At 37.2% G+C, this 27,646-nt stretch overlaps 1 protein-coding gene across 2 annotated transcripts in view; it reads left to right on the forward strand.

The window, feature by feature from the left end:
* The window catches only part of LOC150096472 (ephrin type-A receptor 4-A-like), a 709,579-nt gene that overhangs the window by 189,744 nt on the left and 492,189 nt on the right, over positions 1-27,646 (forward strand). For both annotated transcript variants that reach the window (XM_090407961.1, XM_090407962.1), the window contains exon 4: positions 27,403-27,558. In XM_090407961.1, coding sequence (XP_090264087.1) covers positions 27,403-27,558 — 156 coding nt within the window. The remainder of the gene's footprint in view (positions 1-27,402; positions 27,559-27,646) is intronic.

The raw sequence follows: 27,646 nt of genomic DNA on the forward strand, positions 1-27,646 counted from the left end.
CAAGACATTCCACCTCCTCTTTCAGACTGACCTGTAGAGGGAGACATTCCATTTCCCTCTGCAGGTCAGTCACTCTAAATCGAAATTCACTCTCCCAAACAAAACCATCTAAACTTTCACAGTCCCTCACGCCTTCTACACTATCAACTATTATTTTCTCATCACATTTTTTTCTTCATTCTCTCCTATCACACTACTCATCTTCCTGTATTCATTTCCCGTTCCTGGAGCAAGAAGGTCGGTTATTGAGATATCTGCTGCATTTATTTCCTCTGCCTGCACTTTAAACACACACACCCCATCCTCTCTCAGAAGCCAGATTTCCAATTCCTGAGACGCATACATGCCGCAAATACTGCATGCCACAAACTCCCTTATTATATTGCTTATAATAGAGTGCCTAAATGGCAGAGGACATTGCGACATGCCATTTGCGACTGCAGCTGAATCCACCATCATTTGTTACTTTCGTTTGGGTATATGCATCCAAAAGTGCTAAAGATTTATGGAGTGTGCGATTGAATGATGAAAAGGAACATTTTACAATATGTGAGATGTGCAATGAAATGTTAGGACATTCAAAAAAATTAGAACGGTGTTCCCAGGAATGATCAAAAAATGGATGGAAGTGCTTATGTCAGTAATAATAGAAGTGACGTGGAAGAGCTTAAGCAAAAGTTAATGAAAATGAAGTCACTGTTAAATGTATTATTATTATATAAATCAAGTGGATATTAAATCTAGCATTATTTCAAAACCAAATGCAGAAACTATGAAAGTTTCGTATGAAATTTGATCAGCGAGCACATGGGAATACACTTGCCGGAACTTATAAGTTGTCCTAGAGCAGTTTCTGCATTTGGCTTTGAAATAATTCTGGATTTAATATCCACTTGATGTATATAATTTTGCATCACTGAAATGAAGCCTTTCGGCTCTTTATTTTAGTAAATACTTTACACACCGACCGAGAGTTCGCTTAAAAAATACACCTCTCCGACTCTCCGAGTTCCTTAATACTGAGCAAGAGTTTTTGCTCTCTTAAGGTTTCTGACTGGTCTCTGAGGAGAACCAATCAGTTCAAAACAGCTGTCAGGCCAGCGAAATCTTATCAAAATGGACCAATAGAAGGTGAAGATATGGACGCTTGGGCAGCGATTATTATTATTATTTGACACCTCCAGGGAGTCCAAAAGACTCATCGAGGGAGAGTGTGCCAACAGCATCGAACGATTGGGCCCTTCTGTAATCCACATTTTCTTGAATGCTCTTCATAACCAACACTCCAGAGTACTGAAATCACTTTGATGATTCATCTCTGGTCTCTCTGTAGTGTTTCCACATTACAATGAAAACTAGATGATCAAATCGGAGCACAATAATCCATAAACAGTCTACCCAATGTGTAGAAGCAACACCACCTCCTTATCCCTACATGTGGATGCACTTTTTATCATAGTAGCAAAATGATGTGTAGTCTTTGCAGCACTTGTGATGTTTCCTCAGAATTTCAGTCCACTGTTTACCATCACTCAAACCAGTACAGCACATAGCCATATATCTCTGTATGCCAATGTGTAACACCTTCATGGCCTCTCTTTTTTCCCCAACTTAACATCCATGTGTTTCATAATTTTTTTGTATTTATCTGATAGAATCCCTTAACTAACTTCAAGGTCTCTATCATATCTCCTCTTTTCCACCTATCCACCAACAGTTCCTTTCTGTCCTCAAATGTCCTCCAAGCAGCCACATATTCCAATCCTCTGTTCTGAGACATTCTGGCTATTATGCTATTCATCATTACTGCTCTTTTGCTCAGCTCGTCACTGTCATACCTGGGCAACACACCCACCCAATCTTTCCTCTCTGTGTTTTCTTTCATACAACTTCAAGCAAGAATCTCAGATCTCTCGTCACCCGATTTACATTGCTCTCAAGTCATTCATGCATCATCACAATCATCTTATCCACACTTTCACCCCACGTAATTGCCATAGCCCCACACTCTATCGTTCCTTCAGGCAAACGTTCCTCTAGCATCCTATCTTACACACCTTTTATACACATTTATTAACATTAAAACTGCAACCCCACTCATTTTTTCAAGCTAAATGTCTATTCCAATCTTCCTGTGAAGAATTAACATCAGCTCTACTTCTGATAATTCTCTCTAACTTTGTATCACTGGCGGATATTTGAATATCCCAGTCAATCCACATGAAATATTAAGAATTAAGTTAAACAGTATGGGCCCAAGAACAAAACCCTGAGGCATACCACTGGTTGCCTTTCTTTCGGAGATTTGACACAACTTGTTGGTATTGTTCAGAGAGCCAATCTCTGAATCATCTAACCAACATACTATCTATTCCTATCCTTAGCAGCTTGTAAATCAACTTATCTTATGTTAATCCATCAAATGAAGAGTAGAGAGAAGACAATGGGTGCAATTGAAAAGAGGGAATGAGAGAAAGGTATGGGAATGATAGGAGAGAATAGAAAGGTGGAAGAAAGGGAATGAGAGAGAGAGGGAACAATAGAAGAGGAGAGAATGGAAACAGTGAGAGAGAGAGAGAATGAGAAGAATGCGAGGGAGTGCTGGAACCAGGCATGCAGTGATACCAGGACAGCAGTTAAGTAGGGGAACAGAGTGAAAGAGTTAGAGGAGAGAGAGTGAGGGATGCAGATGAGCAATCAAGGAACAGAATGATAAGAGTTGTGATGTGTGGAGATTCGATCTGTGGTGTGTAAAATAGGATGCTAGAGAAATGTTTGCCTGGAGGAATGATAGAGAGTGTGGCTATTGCAATTAAATGGGGTGAAGTGTGGATGAGATGATTGTGATGGTGGGCACGAATGACTTGAGAGCAATGTAAATCGGGTGACGAGAGATCTGAGATTCTTGCTTAAAGTTGTATGAAAGAAAACACAGAGAGGAAAGATTGGATGTATGTTGCCCAGATATGATAGTGATGAGTTGAGCAGAAGAGCAGTAATATGAATAGCATAATAGCCAGAATGTCTCAGAAGAGAGGATTGGAATGTGGATGCTTGGAGGGCATTTGAGGACAGAAATGAACTCTGTAAGAGACAGAGGGGAGGCGAGATCCAGTTACCGAAGTAAGAGAGGTGAAGAGAGCCAGAGGCAGTTGGTGTTGAACCAGAAACAGTCGAACCCAGAGGACCAGACTTTACGGCGAATCCATGCAAGAGGAAAAAATTGGGAGAACAGCCGATGCCAAGTGCTGGTCAGATGACCTAGTGCTGCGTTAAGTCAACCAAAGCCAAAAGCCACAGAGTGATCTTCAAGTCTGTATGCTGAAACTTCTTGCCTGAGCTTTTGTGTACTGGGAAAATTGCAGTCCAAGACCCCACCAAATATTCTGACGAAGCTCCCCCTGAAACAAGACTCTCCAAATGGAAACCTAAGGCCTGAGATGAAAGAGAAATCATAGAGATGTTGATGCAGGACTTTTGGAAGGTGGTGTGACAAAGAGTCTCTGTAAGTGTATTACATCCTTTAATGTACATTCTTTTTGTAATCTAAAAATATGTCATAGATGGACTGATAAGAAATAGTAATAAGAAATATCTATAAGAGAGTACCCTGATTTGTTGTTAACTGGAATATAAATTGTAAGATAACTTGCCATAGCTAGCTAATCTCTTTATGAGTAAATTAGTCTCGGCAATTTAATAATTTTTAGCAGAGAAGTAACAAAGTACAGGTAACCCTCATATAACACGGTACTTATACAATGCGGTTTTGATATAACACGGTCTAAAATTGTAGTAACCCTTGTTGAACGTGGTACTTATACAACACGGTTCTGATAAAAACACGGTCTACAAATTGTAGTAACCCTTTATCTTTTCATATGTTTTTCACTGCTCGACTCAAAAATCAAATTTTATCTTCGTTAAATTTGTGTCTGCCTGTATCCCACATGTAATTATAAGTAGCGAATTTATATTAGGGGAAATAACCTTTAGCACGCATGTACCTGAATTGTTTATTGTATAAAATGTTTATTGTTGAAAATTGTCCTTGTTTCTGCCAGGAAAGTGCATTAAAAATCATAAGTGTGTTCATCTCAAGCTGAGCACTTTATTTTCTGGTGAGTTACATACAATATGTAATGCTTGCTTTTTGTGTAAAAAATTATTTTTATAGTAATGGCCACAAACTGCAATGAAAGGGAAAAACCAACATTGAAAACAAAATTAATTTCTCTCGAAAAAAAAATATTCAAAATCTTGGATTGGGTGAAAAATGGAGAAAAACTAGGAGTTTTTGCAGGGACTTTGAATTTAAATGAATCAACAATTCGAACAATCAAACAAAATGAACATAAAATCCGAGAAAGTGTTTATTGCTGGGTCAATGATAAGTGTAAAGCGCGTTGCTCATGTACGCAATATTCTAATGGAAAAATGGAGAAATCTCTAATGATTTCGATAGAAGATTGCACCTCAAAAGAAAATTCCTATGGATGGAAATCTTATTAAACAAAAAAACTCTCAACGTTTATAAACAGTTATAGTGCAGACCAGATGTTCAATGCGGATGAATCCGGGTTATATTGGAAAAAAGTGCAAAAACGCACCTATATTTCAAAAAATGAAAGATCAGCTCCTGGATTCAAAGTTTCCAAAGATAGAATTACTCTACTCTTTGTAGTAATGCATCAGGTGAATTAATGACAAAACCATTGTTTATTAACCAATCCCCAAATCCTCGTACTATGAAAGATTAAAATATGCACTTTTATTTTGCCTAAAACATTTGTGCATTATGTGCAATGAAGTTTAAGTACAATTTGTAATTTTTATACTTTTATACTATGCATTTGTTTAATAGTTTATATGTTTTCTTAACTTACATGAATTACCTGAATTAAATAAAAATATATTTTTTGTTGGATATGTCGTTCTTTATATAATAAAAAAAAAACGATTTCGGAACATAACTCTACTTTTTCTATGTGATCTGAGACTTGCATAACGCGATTTATATAATGCGGCATTTCTGCGGAACCTAACTATACAAGGGTTACCTGTAATTATATTGTATAGGTATTTAATATTGAAAAGGGAAAGTTTGTTTCTTTATACCAAAAGTATAAAGATAGGTAGAGAGAGACTAACCTCCCCATCGCTTATTTAATGTACTTTGTTTCTATCGTAAATAAATGTGTTTTAATTATATGTCAATAGAGTGCCGCCTGATTGTTTATTTTACAATGCACTGTTCCTAAATAAAAGCGAACTAAGAGTGGGAAACCAAGTAAGATGGCCGAAACATATAGTTAAGTGCAAATAGACCACGACTGTTTGTGTAAAGTTTTACTGAAGGATTTTGTGTTAGAGAAAGAGAGAGAGAGAGAAATCAACCAGCCATATTACTGAGTTTTATGCCAATTAAAAGATACCTGTGGCACAGTCTTATCAAATAAATGTTCTAGTATCCATAGGCATAAAACTCATAGTGTGAAAGCTAAATAAACTAAGTATGCAGTAAGATGGAATAGTGAGAATAAGAAAGGAATATATATAACAGTATATTCCTTTCTTCTCACTCCTTTTTATATATATATATATATATATATATATATAAAATAATGGTGGCTTATAAATATAAATAACACAAGTAATAGCACCAAGATTACAGCAGGGTACAGCATTTTTCGTCAGGATAGGAAGGAAAAACACGGTGGAGTACTGCTTATGGTAAGTGATGACTTATGTCCTCTAAGAGTGGAGGCTTTGGAAGGCAGCGACACTAATTGTTTTCAAAGCATATGGTGTGAGGTAGAGGAGGGCAAGACAGGATATTTAGTGGGGGGTGTTGCTACAAGCCAAGGAGCACGGAGGGCGGGAAGCAGGAGATGTTTAGGCAGTTGAGCTTGAAAAGTGTAAGAAGAATGATTATAATGGGATATTTTAACTAGGGCAGTATGAGCTGGGAAGAGGAAAGGGAATGGAATTTCTAGAATTCTTGAGGGACAAATGTCATAAGACATGTAATAGAAAGACCACAAGGTTCAAGAGCGTTGGATTTGATCATAGCACCGGAAGAGCTGACTAAAACTGAGATGGCATCTCTTCATAATTTGGAGAGAGTGAACATGTGGTTTTGACTTGTTATCAACTTTGTTAGCAGCAATACTAAGCTGTATTCCACAAGTGAAGAAGATGACACAATTTGGTGTAAAGTGGATGACAGACAATATCAAACAGCAACTGCAGGTGAAAAAAAGGTTGTGGAAGAGAGATATAAGGAGAGAGCTAGAGAGCAGGTGCATGAAGAATAAAAGACTCAGGTCAAGAGAGTGGCTAGTATGGTAAGGAGCCAAAACTGGAATATGAGAAGAGATTGGTCCTAAGATCCAAAGAAAATGCTAGGGAATTTTTCAGCTATGTGTCCAGTATGAGGAAAAATGATTGTGGAAGAATGGCACTGTGGGATAAAAATGAGAATAGAGTGACTGATGCAGAAGACACAGTAGAGTTGTTCAATGAACACTTTATTGGGGTATTTCATCCTGGAGAAATAGGTTTTAATACTAGAGGGATAGGGCAAGCTTGAGGATTTGTTTCAAATACTGAGTACTCTGGATGTCAACAAAGCTGTGGGACTGGATGGAAGTTTGCCATGGGTTTTTAATGAATGTGTTAAAAAACTGATAGCTCTGTTGACCTGGCTTTTCAATGAAAGTCTTGCTAGGGGAAATGCATCTTACCTTCCTCCCATGGAATGGAAGGAAGGTAAGATAGTGCCATTGCATAAGGGCAGTAGCAGGCTGGAAGTGTCAATCATAGACTAGTTTGTATTTCATCAGTAGTTGTTAAGATCTTTGAGAAATTAGTGAGGCACCATATACAGCATTGGGCAGATGAGGGTAATGTTATCTGAAAGAATCAACTTCGATTTGTTAAGGGGTGCTCTTGCTTTAGTAATATGATTGCCTTTTATAATAAAGTGACAAGAGCATTTGATGAGGGAAAGGCATATACCGCCATTTTTTTTGGATTTTACAAAGGCATTTAACAGGGTGCCACATGATAAGCTGATATTAAGTTGCCGCACAGGGGTTTAGATGTCGGGTTAGTCAACTGGATTCATGATTGGCTGATAGGTATTAGAGAGTTGTGTGTGGTGGGACAGTATCATTGGAGGCAGAGGGTTACAAGTGGGGTTTCACAGGGCTCAGAACTGGGACCTGTATTGTTCAACCTTTATATTAGTGACATTGTCAATGGATTGCAAGGGGATATTCAGTTGTTTGCAGATGATGTGAAGGTGGGCAGGGTTAATATACTAGTGCAGATGTGGTAGCCCTGCAAGAGGATTTGAATAAACTGGACAAATGGGCAATTGAATGGGGGAGGGGGGTGTCAGTTTAATGCAGCAAAATGTAAGGTCTTGAAGTTTGGGATACATCGATGGGAGGCTGTATACTCAATTGGAGGCGCTGTACTGGACGAAGTAGGGGAGACAAGAGATCTGGGGGTGATGATTGATAGAAAACTGAAATTCATGGAGCATATTGCAAAAGTGGTGAAGGTAACCAGAGGATTGCTGCATTGCTGAGAAGGACACTGACCTGCAGAGATAAGAGTTAATAATCCTGTTGTATAAGATTGATCAGACCACACTTAGACTATTATTCTCAAATTTGGTCCCCAGGATTGGAAGGGGATAAATTAACTGTGGAAATGGTACAGAGGCATATATCAAAGATGGTTTCAGGACTCTGCAATGTTAATTATTAGGATCAGCTGAGGGAATGTGGACTGCAGAGTTTAGTGGATAGAAGAAGGAGATGTAATATGATCAAGACTTTTAAACTGTTGAGAGGCAGTTACTGGGTTAACACTGGGGAGTTATTTCACTTGGAGGAACAGCGAGGAGGACTGATGACAATGGCCATCCCTGGAAGTTATGAAAGGAAACTGTGAGCAAGAGGGTGAGGAGTGGTTTCTTTGCATGGAGGGTGGTTGAACCATGGAATGCCCTACTTGATAGAGTGGTGAGAGCAAGAACTGTCATTGAGTTCAAGAAGTGGTATGATAGACTTTGTGTTTCCTAGGAAGGTCCTTCCATGATGAGTCTCTTGACTCCATGGAGGCCTAAATAATAGTAATAATAAAAATAAAATGGTTTTGCAAAGTTCATGCATATCACTGTATATGATTCTTCTTTATTTAACACATTTGTCACCTTATCATAAAAGATAAGCAGATTGCTAAAATAATTCCTGCACAAACCTATATTGACCATTATAGAGAATCTTATGTGCATCAAACCAATCCTGTATTCTATTTCTAACCAAATTTTTCTCTACTCTGATCAGAACTGCAGATATACAGACTAGTCTATAATTGGAAACTTCTGTTCTAAAACCATGTTTTTGGACAGGTTTTATTTTTCCTTCTTTCCACTCCTTAGGAACTTTCCCCATTGTAAGACTTTAATTAATTGGCCAGGGCTAATGTAATGCTAACTCTTTTGCACATTCTTTACATGGTAATATGTCATCCATTTCCACAGCCTGATTAACATCTAACCCAAGTAACGCTCAATACACCTCTGATTTTTAACCTATTCCTTGCCTCTCCTACATGTTCCACAGCATCATTCACAACCACTATGATATACAGATGAAGTGCTAGTTAAATAATTTCACTATATCATTTGCTGTGGTTACTCTGCTACCATAACTATCTATCAGTATCAATCTGCCTATAATTGCTTTTCCTTTTGCTTGCCACATAGCAGAAAAACAGCTGATGTAAATGAGAAGGTTGCTTTATATGGTGACTCAGTTATTAAAGATGTGGTAAAAAATAAGGTGTATAAGACATTGTTTACAGATAGTACAATAAAATGAATATCAGATACTTTGCATAGAAAGAAGGAACAGGTGTCAGAATATTATTATCATTATTATTCAGGCTTCCATGGAGTCAAAAGACTCATCGTGGGAGGTCCTTCCTAAGAAACACAAAGTCTATCAAGACTCATCGAGGAGAGGCCCCCCTAAGAAACACAAAGTCTATCAAGATTCATCGAGGAGAGGGCCTCCCCCCCTAAGAAACACAAAGTCTATCATACCACTCCTTGAACTCATTGACCGTTCTTGCTCTCACCACTCCATCAGACAATGCATTCCATGGTTCAACCACCCTCCATGCAAAGAAACCACTCCTCACCCTCTTGCTCACAGTTTTCTTTCGTAACTTCCAGGGATGGCTTCTTGTTATCACTCCTTCCCGCTGTTCAACCAAGCGAAAGAACTCCCCAATGTCAACCCTGTAACTGCCTCTCAACAGTTTAAAAGTCTCAATCATATCACCTCTCCTTCTTGGTGTCATGGTGGGCACAAACAACTTAGATAGTTAGGCAAAGAATGTGGAATGGGATTTGAAGAAGTTGTTGCAGGGGGGGGATGAAGGATAATAGTGTCTAAGAGCAATGATATTGAATGCAAGATGGCTGAATTGTGTCGCACTGATTAGTCAATTTGTGAATGTATTTGAAGGGAAGCTATTTGAATGTATTTGAATGTATTTGTCTAAGCTGATGGAGTGCATTTGAATGGGTTTGGCTGGAGCAATTGTTGTTTACTAATAGTTCACAGGGTTCATATAAAAAAATTAGTACTGCTAAGAGTCAGAGAGAGGTTGAAATGCAGCTTGCAGAAGGATAGGAAGAGGATGGATACAGAGGTAAGGTGTGATTATAATAGGACCTAGTGATGCAGTGTAAAACGATGGGGATGACAAGAATATGAATGAAAATCAGAGTCAGGATCAGGGAAATGGGGACATGAGAATGAAGAGAGAAGTGTATTTCAGCAGAGAGAGTAAAGAGTGATTGTGTTGATGGGATGGCCTCAGAGAGTGGAGAATTGTTATGCTTGTATACTTTATTTCATTGATGGAATCAGTACACCCATATATAATAGGCATAAGTGAAACTTAGTTGAATGACGAAGATATATTGTCAGGATTTGAATTGATAGGAGATAGAATTTTCTGGAATGATAGGAAGATGTAGAGAAGGGGAGGGGAGTATTGTTAATGGTAGAGGAGGAATTGCCCTTCAAGAGTGGAAGTGGAAAATAGTGGCACATGTGAAGATTTTGAAGCCGTTTAGTGTGAAGTTGATCTCAATAGAATAGTATATCTAATAGGCTGCTGTTATAGACCAGGGAATATGGAGAGTATTGAAGGTGAAATGTTTAGAAAATTAGTTGTGTAAGTGAAAGGAAAATGATCCTAATGGTAGATTTTAATTATAGGAATGTGGATTAGAAAGAAGAGATAGTGTATAGTAATGAGGAGAGTGAACTTGTTGAGTTTCTGTGGGATAACTATCTAAAGCAGTACATACATGATGGAAGAAACACAAGGTTTCTTGGTGTTAAATTTGGTGATATCGTCACAGGATGTGGTTGTGAATGAGATATCAGCACTGCCACCAGTAGGTGAAAGTGATCATGAGGTATTGATTTGGAAGATAGTCAAACAGTAAAAATAATAAATTACACGATAACCACAATAATTAACTTTAACGAAATAAAGGTACAAATATTTCATAACAGTACATCATCGGTGTAGACAACGAGCAGTTCAAAGGAATGGAATACAAAGTACATAACAGTCAGTGGATTACCAATTAAAAAACTGTTGTCACATGCTAGAAATTAATATTAATAAACTATTATTAAATAATTCTTAAAAACTATTTCTTTGATGGTTACATAAGATAAGAATCTCCCAAACTTTTGGGGGAGAGAGAGGCAATCATTTCGATTCAGATTTGGCTGATGTAAAAGGGCTTTGCAACTTTTTTTCTTTGTAGATGGCTACAAAAGACAACCTGGCACCTCTATCACTAGCTGGAGCTTACCAGATACTGTGTGAACATAATTTAACATACTTTGGACAAACAGGCTGTTCTGTGGAAAAAAGAATGAATGAACATCAATATTATATCAAATACATGAAACCTCAAAAGTCTGGTCTGGCACAACATAGTATTGACATTAAACACAATATCCAGTGGGATAAAGCTTGTCTTTTCCATAGATGCAAGTTTAAATACGAACGTCTTTTCAAAGAAAGTTGCGAAGCCCTTTTACATAGCTATCCCACAGGTACCTTTAAAGATCAAACAGTAAAAAGTTGTTATCAAGAAGTTCTCCGTGGAACAATAAGGTGGTTGATTATGAGAGGCTCTGTGGTCAACTATCAACAATACATTGGGTTGATGATTGTATAGAAAAGATATTGACAGTGCATGGGAATAATAAGGCAGTATCTAACACAAGTGCATAATAGCATATCAGGAGTTATTATTATTATTACCCAAGACCCCATGGAGTCAAAGACTCATCTAGGAGGTCCTTTTATCAAACACAGTTCTTTAAGTGAATAAATTGAGTAGAAGTGAGATGGATGAACAGTGAAAGTCAAGCAACCATTGTTACAAAAGAAGTTCATAGTGACGAATTTATAGAGACATAACACACACTTGTTAGAATAATTACTTATCATTAAGAAAGTAACATTCGACATTGACCTCTGTATTGAGGTCATCAGGAAGAACACATACCGTATTTTTCCATGTATAAGACGATACGTTCTAAAATTTTTAGACCAAAAATTGGGGACCACCTTATATGTGTGTGTGTGGGGGGTAACCAGTTGAGATACCCATGGTTGCTGTGGCAAAACTGCCCATACCTTGTCTCTGTGAGGCTTCCGCCAATCACTAGCCTTTGTTAACTCTGTTGATGACGTCATTAACGGCTGATTCTGAATAAATCAATCAGAACTCTGAAAGCATTCATGCGTCTGCAACTCTTTGGCAGGGTAAGTTAATGCATTAACAATATTTTGAGCATTAGCCCATAAAATTGTCTGAAAATAAAAAAATGATTGTCGTATTCTTTAAAATTCAAGTTAAAAGTCATCAATTACGCAAAAGAACATGGAAATAAAGCTTCAGAGAGATAGTTTGGACCTCCTCCCACTGAGTGTATGATTAGACAGTGGAGAAAACAGGAAGAACAACTACTCAAGGCACCAAAAAAAGAAGACGGCCTTAAGAGGAAAACCAGCAAAATGGCCAAACTTGGAGCAGAGGCTTAAGACCTGAATTATGGAGCAGCACCAGAGTAGGATATGTGTGTCAACCAAACTTATTCAATATGAGACAAAAAGGTTTGCAAGAGAAATGAACATTGTCGATTTCACAGGAAAGCCAAAATGGTGCTTCAACTTCATGAGGAGAAGAGTTGGCCATGAGAACATGAACCAAGTTATCCCAGAAAATGTCACCAGCTTATGAGGATAAAATCCAACAAATTTACTCCTATGTCATAAAACGTCAGAAAAAATATGCTTTTGAACCAAGTCAAATTGCAAACATGGATGACGTGCCTTTCAATTTTGCTGTGCCTTCCAACAGAACTGTTGATATGAAATGGGTCAAAACAGTGGCAATCAAAATAAGTGGTCATGAAAAGACACTATACTGCTGACCGTTCATGCTATGCAGATGGTACCAAACTACCTCCTGTGCTCATTTTTAAGAGGAAAACATATCCTAAAGAGAGCATACCACCTGGCATTCTTGTCCAAGTTCATGAGAACGACTGGATGAATGATCATGGTTATTTGGTTTGCAAAGATTTGGTCCAGAAGACCTGGAGCTCTCGAAGAAGCCAGCTCTACTCGTGTTTGATCAGTTCTGAGCACATTTAACAGAAAAGACGAAAAGGGTTGCAGTGGATTTGCGAACACAGCTAGCAGTTATTCCTGGTGGACTTACAGGGTCAGCTACAGCCACTAGATATTTCTATCAACAAGACCTTCAAAACACTGATGAAAGAAGAATGGAATAAATGGATGCAACAAACAGGTAATAACTTGACACTTACAGGAAGAGTGAAAAAACCAACCATTACTGAGGTATGCAAATAGATCCTAAACTCATGGAATGGAGTCAAGCAAGAAGTGGTTGTGAAGTCCCTCAAGAAATGTGGAATCAGCATTGCCTGGATGGAACTGAGGATCATCTCATATATATAGCAGTGACTCAGAAGACAGCAGTGATTCAGTAGAGGTTGAAGAAAGTGATATGTCTGGAACTAACAGTGATGAAGAAAATGATATGCCCGGAACTGAGAGTGATGCATAATTTCTTAATATGTATTTTAAAAATATTACCTAATTACTAAATATACTTTGAATATTTAAAAAAATATCAAATGTGTTCTGTTTTATGTTTAAAATATTGATTTCTTAATTTTCGGTTTGAAAAAGTAGGGTTCATCTTATACATGGGGGTGTCTTATACATAGAAAAATATGGTACATATGCACAAAAAACCAGCTACATGATAATACACTTTCCAAAAGTAAGATGAATCTAAATGTTTATCATTTACCCTAGCTTGACCTCTGGGAAAAAAAAAAAAAAAAAAAAAAACGAACTACATTAAACAATTTCTAAAATCCTCGTGTATTAAGATTTTCTTCTGTTTGGGGTTGTGTGGGATGCTGTTGGGTTGAAGATGGATCCTTCAGATTCTTGGAATAATTAATACATCATTCTTGTTCAGATTTGGATGATGTTTTAGCATTTCACAGGCTTCTATGAATTTTCTTTCAAACCAGGTTTTTGTGTGGTGTAGGGATTTGGTGCCTTTCAAGTCGATTCTATGATGTGTTTGGGGTGCATGGTCTTACAGGCCTGTTTTACCATAGTGGAGGTATTTAGTGTGGCATTTGTGTTCATCATTTCTAATTGGGATGGTGCATTCTGTTTCCTATATGTGTAAGGTAGGTTGTAGGTACATTGAATTTTGTAAACCCCTGGGTGGGCAAGGTATGGAAGAGGATATTTGGAAGAGCTAAGTAAATTTCTTAATTTTGCAGGGGGTTTGAAGGTTTTCTTAATATTCTATTTAAGTAGTGTTCTATCTATTTTTTTCCAAAATGCCCCTAATGTATGGTGTGGCTATGGCATTCTTGCAATTTTTTTTTTTTTTTTTTGCTTTTAATTGCATTTTTATGGAGGATTTTGTGAACTGTTTTGTTATTGTAGCCATCTTTTACACATGTTTGCCTAATAATTTCAAATTCTTGGTTCAGAGCCTTTCATTGGAGCAAATTATTAGGACTCTGTGTTTGAGGGTGCTGATGACCCCTAGTTTTTGTTGGATGGGGATATGATTTTTATGTATGTGTTGGTCTGTGTGTGTAGGTTTGCAGTAGACTGTGAAGGAGAGGCAACCTGAGGGAAGACGTGTGACAAGTATGGCTGGAAAAGGAAGAGAATTGTTTTTGATTGTGATAGTGAATTGGATATGTTTGTGTTGTTTGGTCAGGTGGCTTAGGAATGTATTTAATGTTTCGTGGCCATAGGAGCAATTGGCAAAAATATCATCAACACATGTGAGCCAGACTTAGGGCTTTAGGCTCTAGAGCTCATTGCTTGAAGTCTTCCATGTAAAAGTTATGGGAAGAGGGGGAAGGTATGACCATGGGTGGTGAGCCCATGGTCATACCTTCTTTTTTGTAGGTAAAATTATTTTGCCACACAAAATACCCAGAGTGGAGTACGTGGGCAAAGAGAGCCCTAATATTAGGGCTCTCTTTGCCCATGGTGGAAATGTGTTCTGTAAGAGAAGAATAGTATTATTGATCAGGACTTTAGTGAAAAGGGCAGTTATTTTAAAGCTGACTAATAAATCTTCGTCATAGAGTGTGATGTTTCTAATTTTGTTTTTGAAGTGTGTATTTTTTATATAGGAGGGGGAATGATCTATCCACTCCTTGAGTGTGGCTGGTAGCTTCTTGGCTAAGTGATAATTAGGGCTTTTGATTCCTTCAACTATCAGTCATAGTGGTGTGTGTGTCTTTTGTGTATTTTTGGCAGGCCATAAATTCTGGGAGTGCGGGCATAATGTGGTATTAGTTTATTGGTTGTTTTCTCTGGCCACATGGTCACAGATTTGAATATGCAGTTTGTAAGGTTGTAGTTCACCATTTGGTATGTGTTATGGTCTGATACCAATTGGTTCATTTTTTGCAGGTATGCTGTTCAATCAAGGATGACAGTAGCATTTCCTTTATCTGCTTTTGTAATAATGATGTCTTGGTTACTTGTTAAAGATTTAAGGCCAGTTTTTCTGCTCTGGTTGGGTTGCAACTTAGTTATTTATTGGAGCTTAATATGTGCAATGTTTCCATTCATATTTTGTTGATTATATTGGAGGGGAGGGATTTTACACCTCTTTCAATGTGATAAATGAAATCTGATTTGTTAGCTGACCTTGGCTCAAAGCCGTAGTTCAGTATTTTTTCAGAATCGAGAGCTCTTCTTCGTTATGGGTGTATCTGGATTTGTTGATAACTTTGCCGTGGTCCATTGTTGGTTGGTTGCTCCTCACTTCACTTGTAGGTGATTGGCTGCCACTTGTATAGTTGGTTTGTAATTGGCTGTTACTTTGTTATGGCATCCAGATTTTCTGTTGCTTTCTTGTTGTTTTAGTGCTTGAAAATTTGATATTAGTTTTTCTTAGTTCTTAGGTAACATCTGTTTTGCCAAGTCATCTGTATTCCTCTTCAGAATATCCTGAGTATCAGGATTTATGTAGCTCAATAGCTCTAATTTTTGTTGTAAAACATTGGCTTGGGTAACTGCTGTTGTCACAGAATTGACTGGAAAGGCACCATGTTCCTACACCACACCTAAATCTGTTTTGAAAGAAATTTCAAAGAAGCCTATGAAATGCTGAAACATCATCGAAATCTGAACAAGAATGATGGATTAATTATTCTAAGAATTTGGAGCACCCATCTTCAACCCATATAGCATGCAGGGCAACCCCAAACAGAAGAAAATCTTAATACAAGAGGACTTCAGAAATTGTTTTAAGTAATTCTTTTTTTTTTCTCCACTAGAGGTCAGGCTAGGGTAAATGATTAACCAATAGTTATATCCATCTTACTTTTGTATAGTATATTGTCATGTAGCTTGTATACTGTACATATGCATGTTTCCTGATGATGATGCTGTTTGTTTACAAATGCCAGAAGTATCAGAAATATGGGGGGGTTGAAATGGTTTCAGTGATTGAGTTTATTTGCCCCAAAATCATTGGAATAAGTGAAACATGGTTGAATGAAGATGATGATATCATAACGTGAATAGAAATGAAAGGCTACAGTATTTTTTGTGAGGATAGAAAGGTCAAGAAGGGAGGGGGAGTACTGCTGATGATAACACAGTAATTAAGTCCACAAGAGTCAGACATGAAAGAGGGAAATAGTGGTAATGGTTATGAAGCAGTGTGGTGTAACATGGAGGTTGAGAGGAAGACATATTTAGTTGGATGTTGTTATAGGCCTGGGAATGTGGAAGGTGGTGATAAAGAAATGTATAAACAACTTGGATTAGTGAGCAAAGGAAGGGCAATTTTATGGTTGATTTTAATTATTGTGGTATAGACTGGAACGAAGAGATAGCATTTTGGAATAAGGAAAATGAATTTCTCGAGTTCTTGAGAGATCACTATCTCAGGCAGTATGTAAAGGAGGGCATGAGAGGATTGAGAGTTCTAGATTTGATCATTTCATCACAGGATGTACTTGTGAAAGGGGTTTCACACTTTCCTCCATTTGGTGAAAGAAATCATTAAGCAATAACCTGTTGTGGCTAGTCATATGCAGACTTTTGTGAGGAAAGGATATATGTGTAACTATAAGGCTGGTGATTATGAAAAATTCCCATCAAGGTATTAAACATTCTCCTACTGTGAACTTAAACACTCTCCTTTTTGCTGATGACCAAATAATAATTACAAATTCTGAAGATAACTTACAGAAAAATATTTTAAATTTAAATGAGATAGCCAAAGATTATGGAATGATAACATGAACAGTAAAATCCAAAATGATGGCCTTTCAAGGACAAGATCCAGTAAGAACTAAAATAGTAATAGATAACAAGATTTTAGAACAGGTGAATTCATTTAACCACCTAGGATGTATGATGACATATGAAAATGAAAAGCATACAAACCTAAAAATTGCAAAATATAAAAATAACAGGTGTAATTAACTGTATATTGAAACCTAACCTAGTTCAAAAATAAATCAGACTAAATGTATACAATACATTAGCCCTACCAGTCCTGTTGTATGGAAGTGAAATCTGGACAATAAAACAAAAAGACAAACAAAGATTAATAACAGCGGAAATGAAGTTTATGAGAAAGACTGCAATGTGTACTCTATTTGATCACAAAAGAATTGAAGAAATTATGAAAGAATTAAACCAGGAATCAGTAATATAAAATATTAAAAAATATAACACGGGCAAGAGAATCTCAACCTAGAGAGATAAGTAGTGTGATAGAGGGTGAGAATAACAAGCAGAATATGAATGAAAAAATAAGAGTGTGGAGGACTTGAATAATTGTGAAGTTTTCGGAGATTGTCTTGATTAGGAGGATGAATGGCGAGCAAGAGTGGCTAACTTGCAGCGAGAAATAAATGCGATGGAATGTCTCGGGAATGAGATGAGAAGTATGAAAGATGAGATTATGCAAATAGAGGAAATGAATGCAAAGCGAATCAGAGTAGGAACGAGAGAGAGAGTTATGGGAATGATAGAAGAGGAGAGAATAGAAATAGTAGAAGAGATGGAATGAGTTATGGGAATGATAGAAGAGGAGAGAATAGAAATAGAAGAGATGGAATGAGAGAGAGGTATGGGAATGATAAAAGAGTAGAGAATAGGATCAGTAGAGGAGAGGTAATGAGAGAAGAGGAGAGAATAGGAAAAGGAACAGTAAAGAGAGGGAATAAAAGAAAGTTATGGGAATGATAGATGTGGAAAGAATAGGAACAGTAGAAGAGAGGAAGTAAGAGAGAGCTGTGGAAATGATAGAAGAGGAGAGAATGGAAACAGTCAGGGAGATGGAATGAGAAGAATGTGAGGGAGTGCTGGAACCAGGGATAGAGTGATGCCAGGACAGCAGGTAAGTAGGGGAACAGAGAGAGAGAGGGCTAGAGGAGAGAAAGTGAGGGATGCAGGTGAGCAATCAAGGACAGAGTGGTAAGAGGTATGATGTACGGAGACTCGATGATCTGTGTTGTGCAAGATAGGATGCCAGAGGAATATTTGCCTGGAAGAATAATAGATAGTGGCTATGGCAATTAAGTGGGGTGAAAGGCTGGATGAGATGATTGTGATGGTGGACACGAATGACTTGAGAGGCAATGAAAATCGGGTGGTGAGAGATCTGAGATTCATGCTTGATGTTGTACAAAAGAAAATGCAGAGAAGAAAGATAGTGTGTGTGTTATCCAGGTATGATAATGATGACCTGAGCAGAAGAGCAGTAATACTGAATAGCATTAGCCAGAATGTGTCAGAAGAGAGGATTAGAATATGTGGATGCTTGGAGGGCATTTGAGGAGAGAAAGGAGCTGTATGCGAGAGACCACTTGCATTTGAATGAAGAAGGCATCTGAAGAGATTGCTATTTTCTGAATGAGTTGTGTCAGTGCAGGGAAATTAGAATTGCCAGGGTGGATGGTAGCAGGGGTGGTTTCTTGTGAGAATGGCTGCTTGGAAGAAGGGGGGAGGATGACATCAGGTAACACTGAGTCCAGTGGAGTCTGGAGGGGATAATGTTAGGTATAGAAGCAGTGACCTTTTTATGCTTTATACTAATGCCAGAAGTATCTGGAATAAAGGAGATGAATTGGTGGCATTGAGAGCATCAGCCTGGACAAAGATTATTGGCATTGCTGAGACGTGGTTGACAGAAGAGGATATAATAACAGGAATAGAAGTAGCAGGATACAGCATTTTTTAACAGAATAGGAAGGGAGGACGTGGTGGTGGAGTACTGCTTATGATAAGTGATGACTTATGTCCTCTACGAGTGGGGGCTTTGAAGGCAGCGACGCTAATGGTTTTGAAAGCATATGTTGTGAGGTAGAGGTGTGCATGACAAGATATTTAGAGGGATGTTGCTGCAAGCCAAGGAGCACAGAATGTGGAGAGCAGGAGAAGTTTAGGCAGTTGAGCTTGTGCAAGAAGAATGATTGTTATGGGAGATTTTAACTACAGCAGTATAAGTTGGGTTGAGGAAAATGCATGTGGTAATAAGGGAATGGAATCAAGAGATTCAAGAGTTTTGGATTTGATCATAGCATCAAAAGAGCTGATAATAACTGAGATGACATCTCTCTCCCCCCCCCCCCCCAGTTGGAGAGAGTGACTATGTGGTTTTGACTTGGAAGATGAATAGACATGCAGGAGTATCAATGAGACAGGAATGCATGTGGAATTATAAGGCAGGTGATTATAATAGTCTTAGATATCACCTTGGGTAAGTTTCATGGTTGGAGGAATTGGAAGGACAGGATATCATTAGTGCTTGGGAAATTGTGAAGGAATATTTGTTAGCAGCAATAGTAAGCTGTATTCCACAAGTGAAGAAGAGGACAATTTGGGGGATTTTAATTATGGTGATATCAGTTGGAAGGAGGAAATATCACGTGGCAAAAAGGAAATGGAATTCATTTCCTGGAGATAATTACTTGAAACAGCACATAACTGAAGGGACTCTTGGTGTGTGAGTGTTGGACCTGGTCATTGGTTCAGAGGACATATGCATAAGTAAGGTGCCTCGTTACCTCCAATTGGTGAGAGCCATAATGTGGTATTGACTTAGGAGGTTGCAAAATTTGTGGATTTCTGTCTTAAAAAGGGATATATATGGAACTACAGATTAGGTAATTATAATAAGCTTCAGAGTGAGCTTACAGCCATCCCATGGCAGAACATATTGCAGGGGACAGATGTTAGCAGTGCATGGGATAAAATCAGCAGGTATCTGAGGAAGGCAATATCAGAATATATTCCCATGGTCAGGAAGACAAACAAGGTAAGTGGATGAGTAGTAGTAGTATCAGGCTTGATCTACAAAAAAAGAAAATGTTATGGAGAATTTACAAGGAGAAAGGCGATCAATATGCCCATGAGCAGTACAAGGCTCAAGCATTGTAAAAAAAAACTAAATCAGATTATGAGAAGACCTTAGCCAAGGAGATCAAGGATAATCCCAAAGAGTTCTTCTACAAGTGAAGAAGAGGACACAATTTAGAGGATTTTAATTATGGTGATATCAGAATCAAAAGAGTGCATGGGATAAAATCCCATGGTCACCTCAATATCATCAGCACCCACTCAGGGTGCTGATGATATTGAGGTGACCAATTCAGATGTAATAATAGAATTACTGAGTGATAATTTTTCAAAAGTATATCACCCAAGTGAGGATATCTCTGTACCTGTTGCAATAACTAATGTGAGAATTGAAGTTAATAAATCAGAGGTACCTAGTATATTGCAGAATTTAAATGCAAACACTGCTGTAGATTTAGATGGAATATCAGCTCAGGTGTTGCGTGAATGTGCAAAGGAATTGTCAACGCCTCTTATTTGGTTATTTAACTCAAGTTTGAACTCTAATATGGTCCCTAGAGAGTGGAAGGAAGGTAAAGTAGTTCCTTTGCATAAGGGTGGCTTGAAGACTGTGGTAGTTAATTACAGAATTCAAGAATGGGTGGATCAGAATATGATACTCTATAGGGGCCAACATGGTTTTGTTAAAGGTCGATCCTGCCTTAGTAATTTATTAACTTTTTATAATAGAATGAAATCTGAGTTGGACAAAGGAAATGGCTACACAGTGGTACTTCTGGATTTTGATAAGGCTTTTGACAGGATACCCATTGAATACTGTAGTGCAGATTGGAGCAGATGGGGATGGATAATAAACTGGTGATATGGATAAGAGAATGGCTCAGGGAGAGATACTTGAAAGTGGTGTATGGAGGAGCAGAGTCCAGGATGAGGCAGGTGACCATTGGTGTGCCTCAGAACTCTGTGCTTGGGCTGTTATTATTTAATTTGTACATAAATTATATAGGAAATGGCTTGAAGGGTATTCAGTTATTTGCTGATGATGTAAAGTTGGGTAGCCCAATAAAAAATCAAGCTGATGTTGAGAGTTTCCAGGATGATTTAAATAAGCTGGAAAAATGGGCAAAAGGTAATGGATGTCAGTTCAATGTGGAAAAGTGTAAAATTATGCGTTTTGGGCTTAAAAGATTACCAGCTGTGTACTATATTGATGGAACGGTACTCCAAGAGATTGATAAGGCTAGGGACTTGGGGGTGTTGGTGGATAGGGAGATGAAATTCAGAGGACATGTCGCTAAGGTGTCCAAGATTGCACATATGATTACTTGGTTATTGAAGAACGCAATAACATCCAGAGATAAAGAAGTTATTATTCCCCTTTAGAAGGCATTGATACTCCCACATTTGGATTACTGTGCTCAAGTCTGGTCACCTGGATTCTTTGGAGATGAGGAGGTTGTGGAGAGGGATCAGAGGAGAGTAACTAAGTTGGTGAATGATGTAAAAAATGCTCCCTACATTGATAGATTGAGAGCTTGTGGATTGCAGAGGTTGATTGTTAGGCATAGAAGAGAGGATATGATAGAAACGTTTAAATGACTAAAAGGATTTTATAAGATTGATGCAGGGGAAATATTTCAGCTGTGTGATAGTGTTGGCAGAACAAGAGATCATCCCTGGAATTTAAGGAAAAGCATGGTTAATAAGGGTGTGAGGATTAGGTTTTTCTCCTGGAGGGTGGTGAATGAGTGGAATGCATTGCCTGACTCAGTTGTGAGTTAGTCGCCTGTAAATGAATTCAAGAAGAGATATGATAGTTATTGTTTTGATAGTTTGGGTCTCCCGTGATGAGTCTGACTCCATGGAGATACTGGTAATAATAATAATGGTAGCCTAGCCTATACACTTATGAATGAATTATAAAATTTTTATTTTATGTAAATTAATTAATTTAACTAATTAAGTTAATTTTCTGCAGTTATGATTTAACACTTCATCTTTATGTTTGTTTTACATTTTTACATTTCTTTTGATGCAAATGGCCATGTAGAATCCGTAAGTGTTTGTGTGACTTTGACATTTTTACATATCTTTTGACTGCAAATGGCCATGTAGAATCCGTAAGTGTTTGTGTGCATAAGTTTTGATAAATTTTAACTTTTATAAATAGATTTGTGTATACTTCATGGTAGTAAGTGATAAAATTGACTAGTATCTACATATATTTTATTCATTCATGACATACCTAACTTTTTCTGAATTTTTTTGATAGTGCTACATGGTTCGTCTGCGAGTTTTTTCAAATTGTCGCAAATTATTATTATTATTATGTGACACCTCCAGAGAGTCCAAGGACTCATCGAGGTAGAGTGTGCCAACAGCATCGAACAAATTTTTGTCCCTTCTAACTACTAACTGCACTCAAACTTGCTTAACCTTTTGCAGTCATTAGTAGAAGAGGCTCTACCAATTGACCAACCTTTGCTGGCAAAGCACCAAAACGTTTTCCAATATATGTGTTCATAAAAAACCACGAAGTGAATCCATACAGTTCAAAACCGAGTTCTTCAACGGTCAGCTGTATATGTATTTTATTTTACACTGTTATGATTAACCTTTTCTTCAGTGAAAGTATAACGCTATTGGCAATTTAACATCATTTCGCACAATGTATTTCAAATAAATGAATTTTTTGCATTCTACCTTGTAACAACTGTTTTTTAAGTCATTAATGATGGTCTTTTAATTTCAAACTGAAATATGAGGGTGGTGTGAAAGTTCTCGGCCTAACAATGAAAAAACAAATTTATAATTTGAAAATTATTTTTATTTTTCAACATAATCTCCCTTAAGACTAATACATTTATTCCAGTGATGCTCCAGCTCCATTATCCTGTCCCTGTACTGGTTCTCAGTAAGATCTGCAAAATACCTCTCTACAGCTGCAATCACCTCTTGATTCGAAGAAAAATGCTGACCAGCGAGGAAGAGTTTTAGCTTTGGGAAGAGATAGAAGTCAGAGGGAGCCAAATCTGGGGAATAGCATGAATGTTCCAACAATTCATAGTGCAGATCCCTTAATTTTCCCATTGCCAAAACACCTTTGTGGGCAGGTGCATTGTCTTGATGAAAGATGATTTTTTTCTTCTGCAAACTGAGTCTTTTCTCATGAATTTTTTCATTTAGTCTGGTTAAAAGATTGGAATAATATCCCTAGTTATTGTTCTACTCTTCTCAACTCTACTTTTCTCATGAATTTTTTCATTTAGTCTGGTTAAAAGATTGGAATAATATCCCTAGTTATTGTTCTACTCTTCTCAACTCTACTTTTCTCATGAATTTTTTCATTTAGTCTGGTTAAAAGATTGGAATAATATCCCTAGTTATTGTTCTACTCTTCTCAAGATAATTAATAAACAAAATGCCTTTAGCATCCCAAAACACCAATTCCATGATCTTTCCTGCTGATGGAACTGACTTTGTCTTCTTTGGCACTGAACGACCGGCTTCTGTCACTGTTTTGACTGCTGTTTGGATTCTGGTATGTAATGTTGAATCCATAGTAATAAATCGATGCACAAAATTAGTTTTATTCTTGTTATAACGCTCCAAGCACTTTTCAGAGAAAGGCACCCATCTTGTGCAAAGCTTTTTCATTTGCAATTCTTCATGCAAAATATATCCTACACATTCTTTTGAAATGCCTGTAGTCTCAAAAATTTCACACACTTTGACTCACCAGTCATCCAATACCATATGGTGCACTTAATCAATGATTTCTGGTGTTGTTACACTTTTTGGACATCCTTCACGTGGATCATTTTGAAGGCTGTTACGGCCACGTTTAAACTCGGCAGCCCATTTCTTAATTGTCGAAAACGAATCAGGAGTGCCCATAAACTTTGAATGAATTTCTCTTGTCATTAAACCTTCTTTTACAAAGAATTTTATAACCACACGATACTCAATTTTATCCATTTCAAGGGATGCGGACAACACCTTTGCTTCAGACAGCTGTATAAAACAAACTACTTGATGGAATGACTTGCAATTTCATTAAGTTGGTACATCTGTCATAAGCATCCATACAAACTTAGAAAAAAAAAACCTTGCCGATAGTGTTGCCATCTATGGTCGAGGCTGAGAAGTTTTCAAACCGCCCTCACATATGCAGCACATTTATTATTATTACTAACTATTATAATAATGGAATTAACTCATGTAAATTCTTTATTCATAGAATTTTTACCTGAGTATCACAGGCATCATCAGTACAGGTAGAAGGCTAATTAAACAATAACTGTGTGTAAATATCTGTGTGGCTTTTCAACCCATCAGAAAAATCTCCACATTCCTAATGTCTCCAAAGGACAAGCTCCCACATCTCAGCTACCAGGTGTCTACCAGATTCCCTGCTTGTGTGGGTTATCATATTTCGGACAAACAGAAAGATCTGCTCAGGTCCAGTTAGAACACTAGTCGTATAATCAGTACCTTGAACCCGAACAGTCTGGAATTGCAGAACATGCCATCAACACCAGACAGAGTTAAGTGGAACAAGACAAAAAGTCATTCACAAAACTCGTTTCCTAATGGAACAGCTATACAAAGAAACATGTGAAACATTACTTCACTCCCCTAACCTAAACAGATCCAACGTGGTCTATGTCTTTCCCCCTTGTGGGAGATGGTACTTTATAAAGCAGCAAATCTTTTCTAACATATAATTGTATACACATATATATATATTTAATTATATAAAATTAAAAAAAAAATTATTTTATTTTATTTTTATTTTTTTAAAAATTATTATAATTAAATAATTATTATTTAATAATTAAATAATTATTATTTAAATAATTATAATAATTAAATAAAAAAATAATTAAATAAATTTAGGAAATTTAACCTTAGCTACTTAGGTTTAATTAGCCTTGTACCTGTACTGATGATGCCTGTGTTACTCAGGTGAAAATTCTATGAATAAAGAATAATTTATGAGTTAATTCTGTTATTATAATAGTTAGTAATATGTCTACTCACGTTATTTCCTTACTGAAACTTATTTATTATTATCATTATTATTATTATTATGTGACACCTCCAGGGAGTCCATGACTCATCGAGGGAGAGTGTACCAACAGCATCGAATGATTGATCCCTCCAATTACTAAGTGCGCTCAAACTTGCTTAACTTTTTGTAAGCCATTAGTAGCAGAGGCTCTACCAATCGACTAACCTTTGCTGGCATATTTGCTGGTATGTAAATTAATAATACTTTTACCTTGTGTTTTCGTGATATTGTATAGAACTGTGGCACAAGTTTCTATAAAAACAAAAGTATTCAAAGTTATTTGGCTGGCCTGGTTGGCCAAGTGGTTAGCATATCCGCTCTCCAGCCAAAAGGCTGTGGGTACGAATCCCACTGTGGGCATGGATGTTTGTGATTGTCTGTTAAAATAATGGGAGTGGTGGTTGGCTGTAGATGGCGTCGGTGTAAATGATGAAGGTAGTTGTGGTTAGTGCATTGGTGAAGACGGAAAGTTGTAGAGTAGGTACCCTCCCTTGATGAGTCTTTGGACTCCCCGGAGGTGTTATGTAATAATAATAATTACTATTCAGGCCATGAGTCAAAAGACTCATCGCGGGAGGTCCTTCCTGGGAAACACAAAGTCTATCATACGATTCCTGAACTCAAATGTTAAAGATACCAAGCTATTTTAAACCTAGTTTTACTCCATTTCCAAGTAAGCAAACAGACAAATAAGTCAAGTTTGCACCTGCACGTAATGCAAGTCTAGCTGACCCTGCATGTAGTGCAAGACCAAGGTAACTCATAGTAAAAGTACACTAAGCTCTGATCACTAATCTTAATATTTACCCATAATGCAAAGCACATCTCCTGAAGGAGATGTATGATGCTTTGTATTAAAGGCAATGCATCATACATCTCCTCCAGGGTCAGCTAGACTTGCATTACGTGCAGGTGCAAACTTGACTTATTTGTCTGTTTGCTTACTTGGAAATGGAGTAAAACTAGGTTTAAAATAGCTTGGTATCTTTAACATTTATTATACCCAAGGTAAAATACTGATTCCTGAACTCATTGACCATTCTTGCTCTTACCACTCTATAAGGCAATGCATTCCACAGTTCAACCACCCTCTATGCAAAGAAACCACTCCTTACCCTCTTGCTCACAGCCTCCTTTTGCAACTTCCAGGGATGGCCTTTGTCATTGCTCCTTCCTGCTGTTCCACCAAACGAAATTATTCTTCAGTGTTAAACCTGTAAATACCTCTCAAAAATTTAAAAGTATCAATCACATCACCTCTGCTTCTTCTATCTACTAAACTCTGCAGTCCACATTCACTCAGCTGATCCTCATAACTAACATTATACAGTCCTGAAACCATCTTTTTTATCATTATTATCATTATCATTATTCAGTCCTCCATGGAGTCAAAAGACTCATCTTGGGAGGTCCTTTCTAAGAACCACAAGTCTATCAAGACTCATCGAGGGAGGTCCCTCCAAGGAAACACTAAGTCTATCATACCACTCCTTAAACACATTGACCATTCTCGCTCTCACCACTCTGTCAGGCAATGCATTCAATGGTTCAACCACCCTCCATGCAAAGAAACCACTCCTCACCCTCTTTCTCACAGTTTCCTTCATAACTTCCAGGGATGGCCCCTTGTCATGACTCCTTCCCCGCTGTTCAACCAAGCGAAAGAACAAATCTTTATCCTACAATTAATTGCATTCAACTTATTAAGATGAGTGCTAATATACTATGCATTAATAAAAATGCAATCATACTGTCGAATTGAAGGTAATTTTGTAGCACAGTTAACATTAAGCGATACGACACCACATCCAACCTAAATGGACGTGTGATACCACTGATGTGTGTTTATATACACGTGTGTGTGCCTATATATATATATATATATATATATATATATATATATATACACACACACACACACACACATATATATATATATATATATACACACACACACATATATATATATATATATATACACACACACACACATATATATATATATATACACACACACACACACACACACACATATATATATATATATATATATAGGCACACACACATATATATAGGCACACACACATATATATATATATACACACACACACACACAGACATATATATATATATATATATATATATATATATATATAGGCACACACACACATGTGTGTGTGTAGGCATGTATGTATGTGCTTATGTTTATTCTGTATGAAATTTTTTATATATACAGAGAAGTAATTCTTCACTGTATTGTGCAAGAAGAAAACTATGAATTAAAGAAGAAATTTTTCTAGGATGTTCAAAAGGTACTTTCAAATCACAGCCTGGAGATGAACCATGTATTCTGTGCCCGTTGCATAGTTCTGCAGTTGAAGATGGATCAAGTGAATGTCAGTGTGATCAAAGTTTTTATAGAGCAAGTGGAGATCCAAAATCTACGCCATGTATTCGTATGTATATGTTTAAGCTTTTGTCTAAATTGATTATATAAGATACTAGATCCAATCCATTGACAGAACTGTTGATGAAAAACATTAA

This window comes from Typopeltis vanoorti, chromosome 18 (assembly GCF_054136105.1).
Source record: "Typopeltis vanoorti isolate ZY-2024b chromosome 18, IOZ_Tvanoo_1.0, whole genome shotgun sequence".
Taxonomy (NCBI): Eukaryota; Metazoa; Arthropoda; class Arachnida; order Uropygi; family Thelyphonidae; genus Typopeltis; species Typopeltis vanoorti.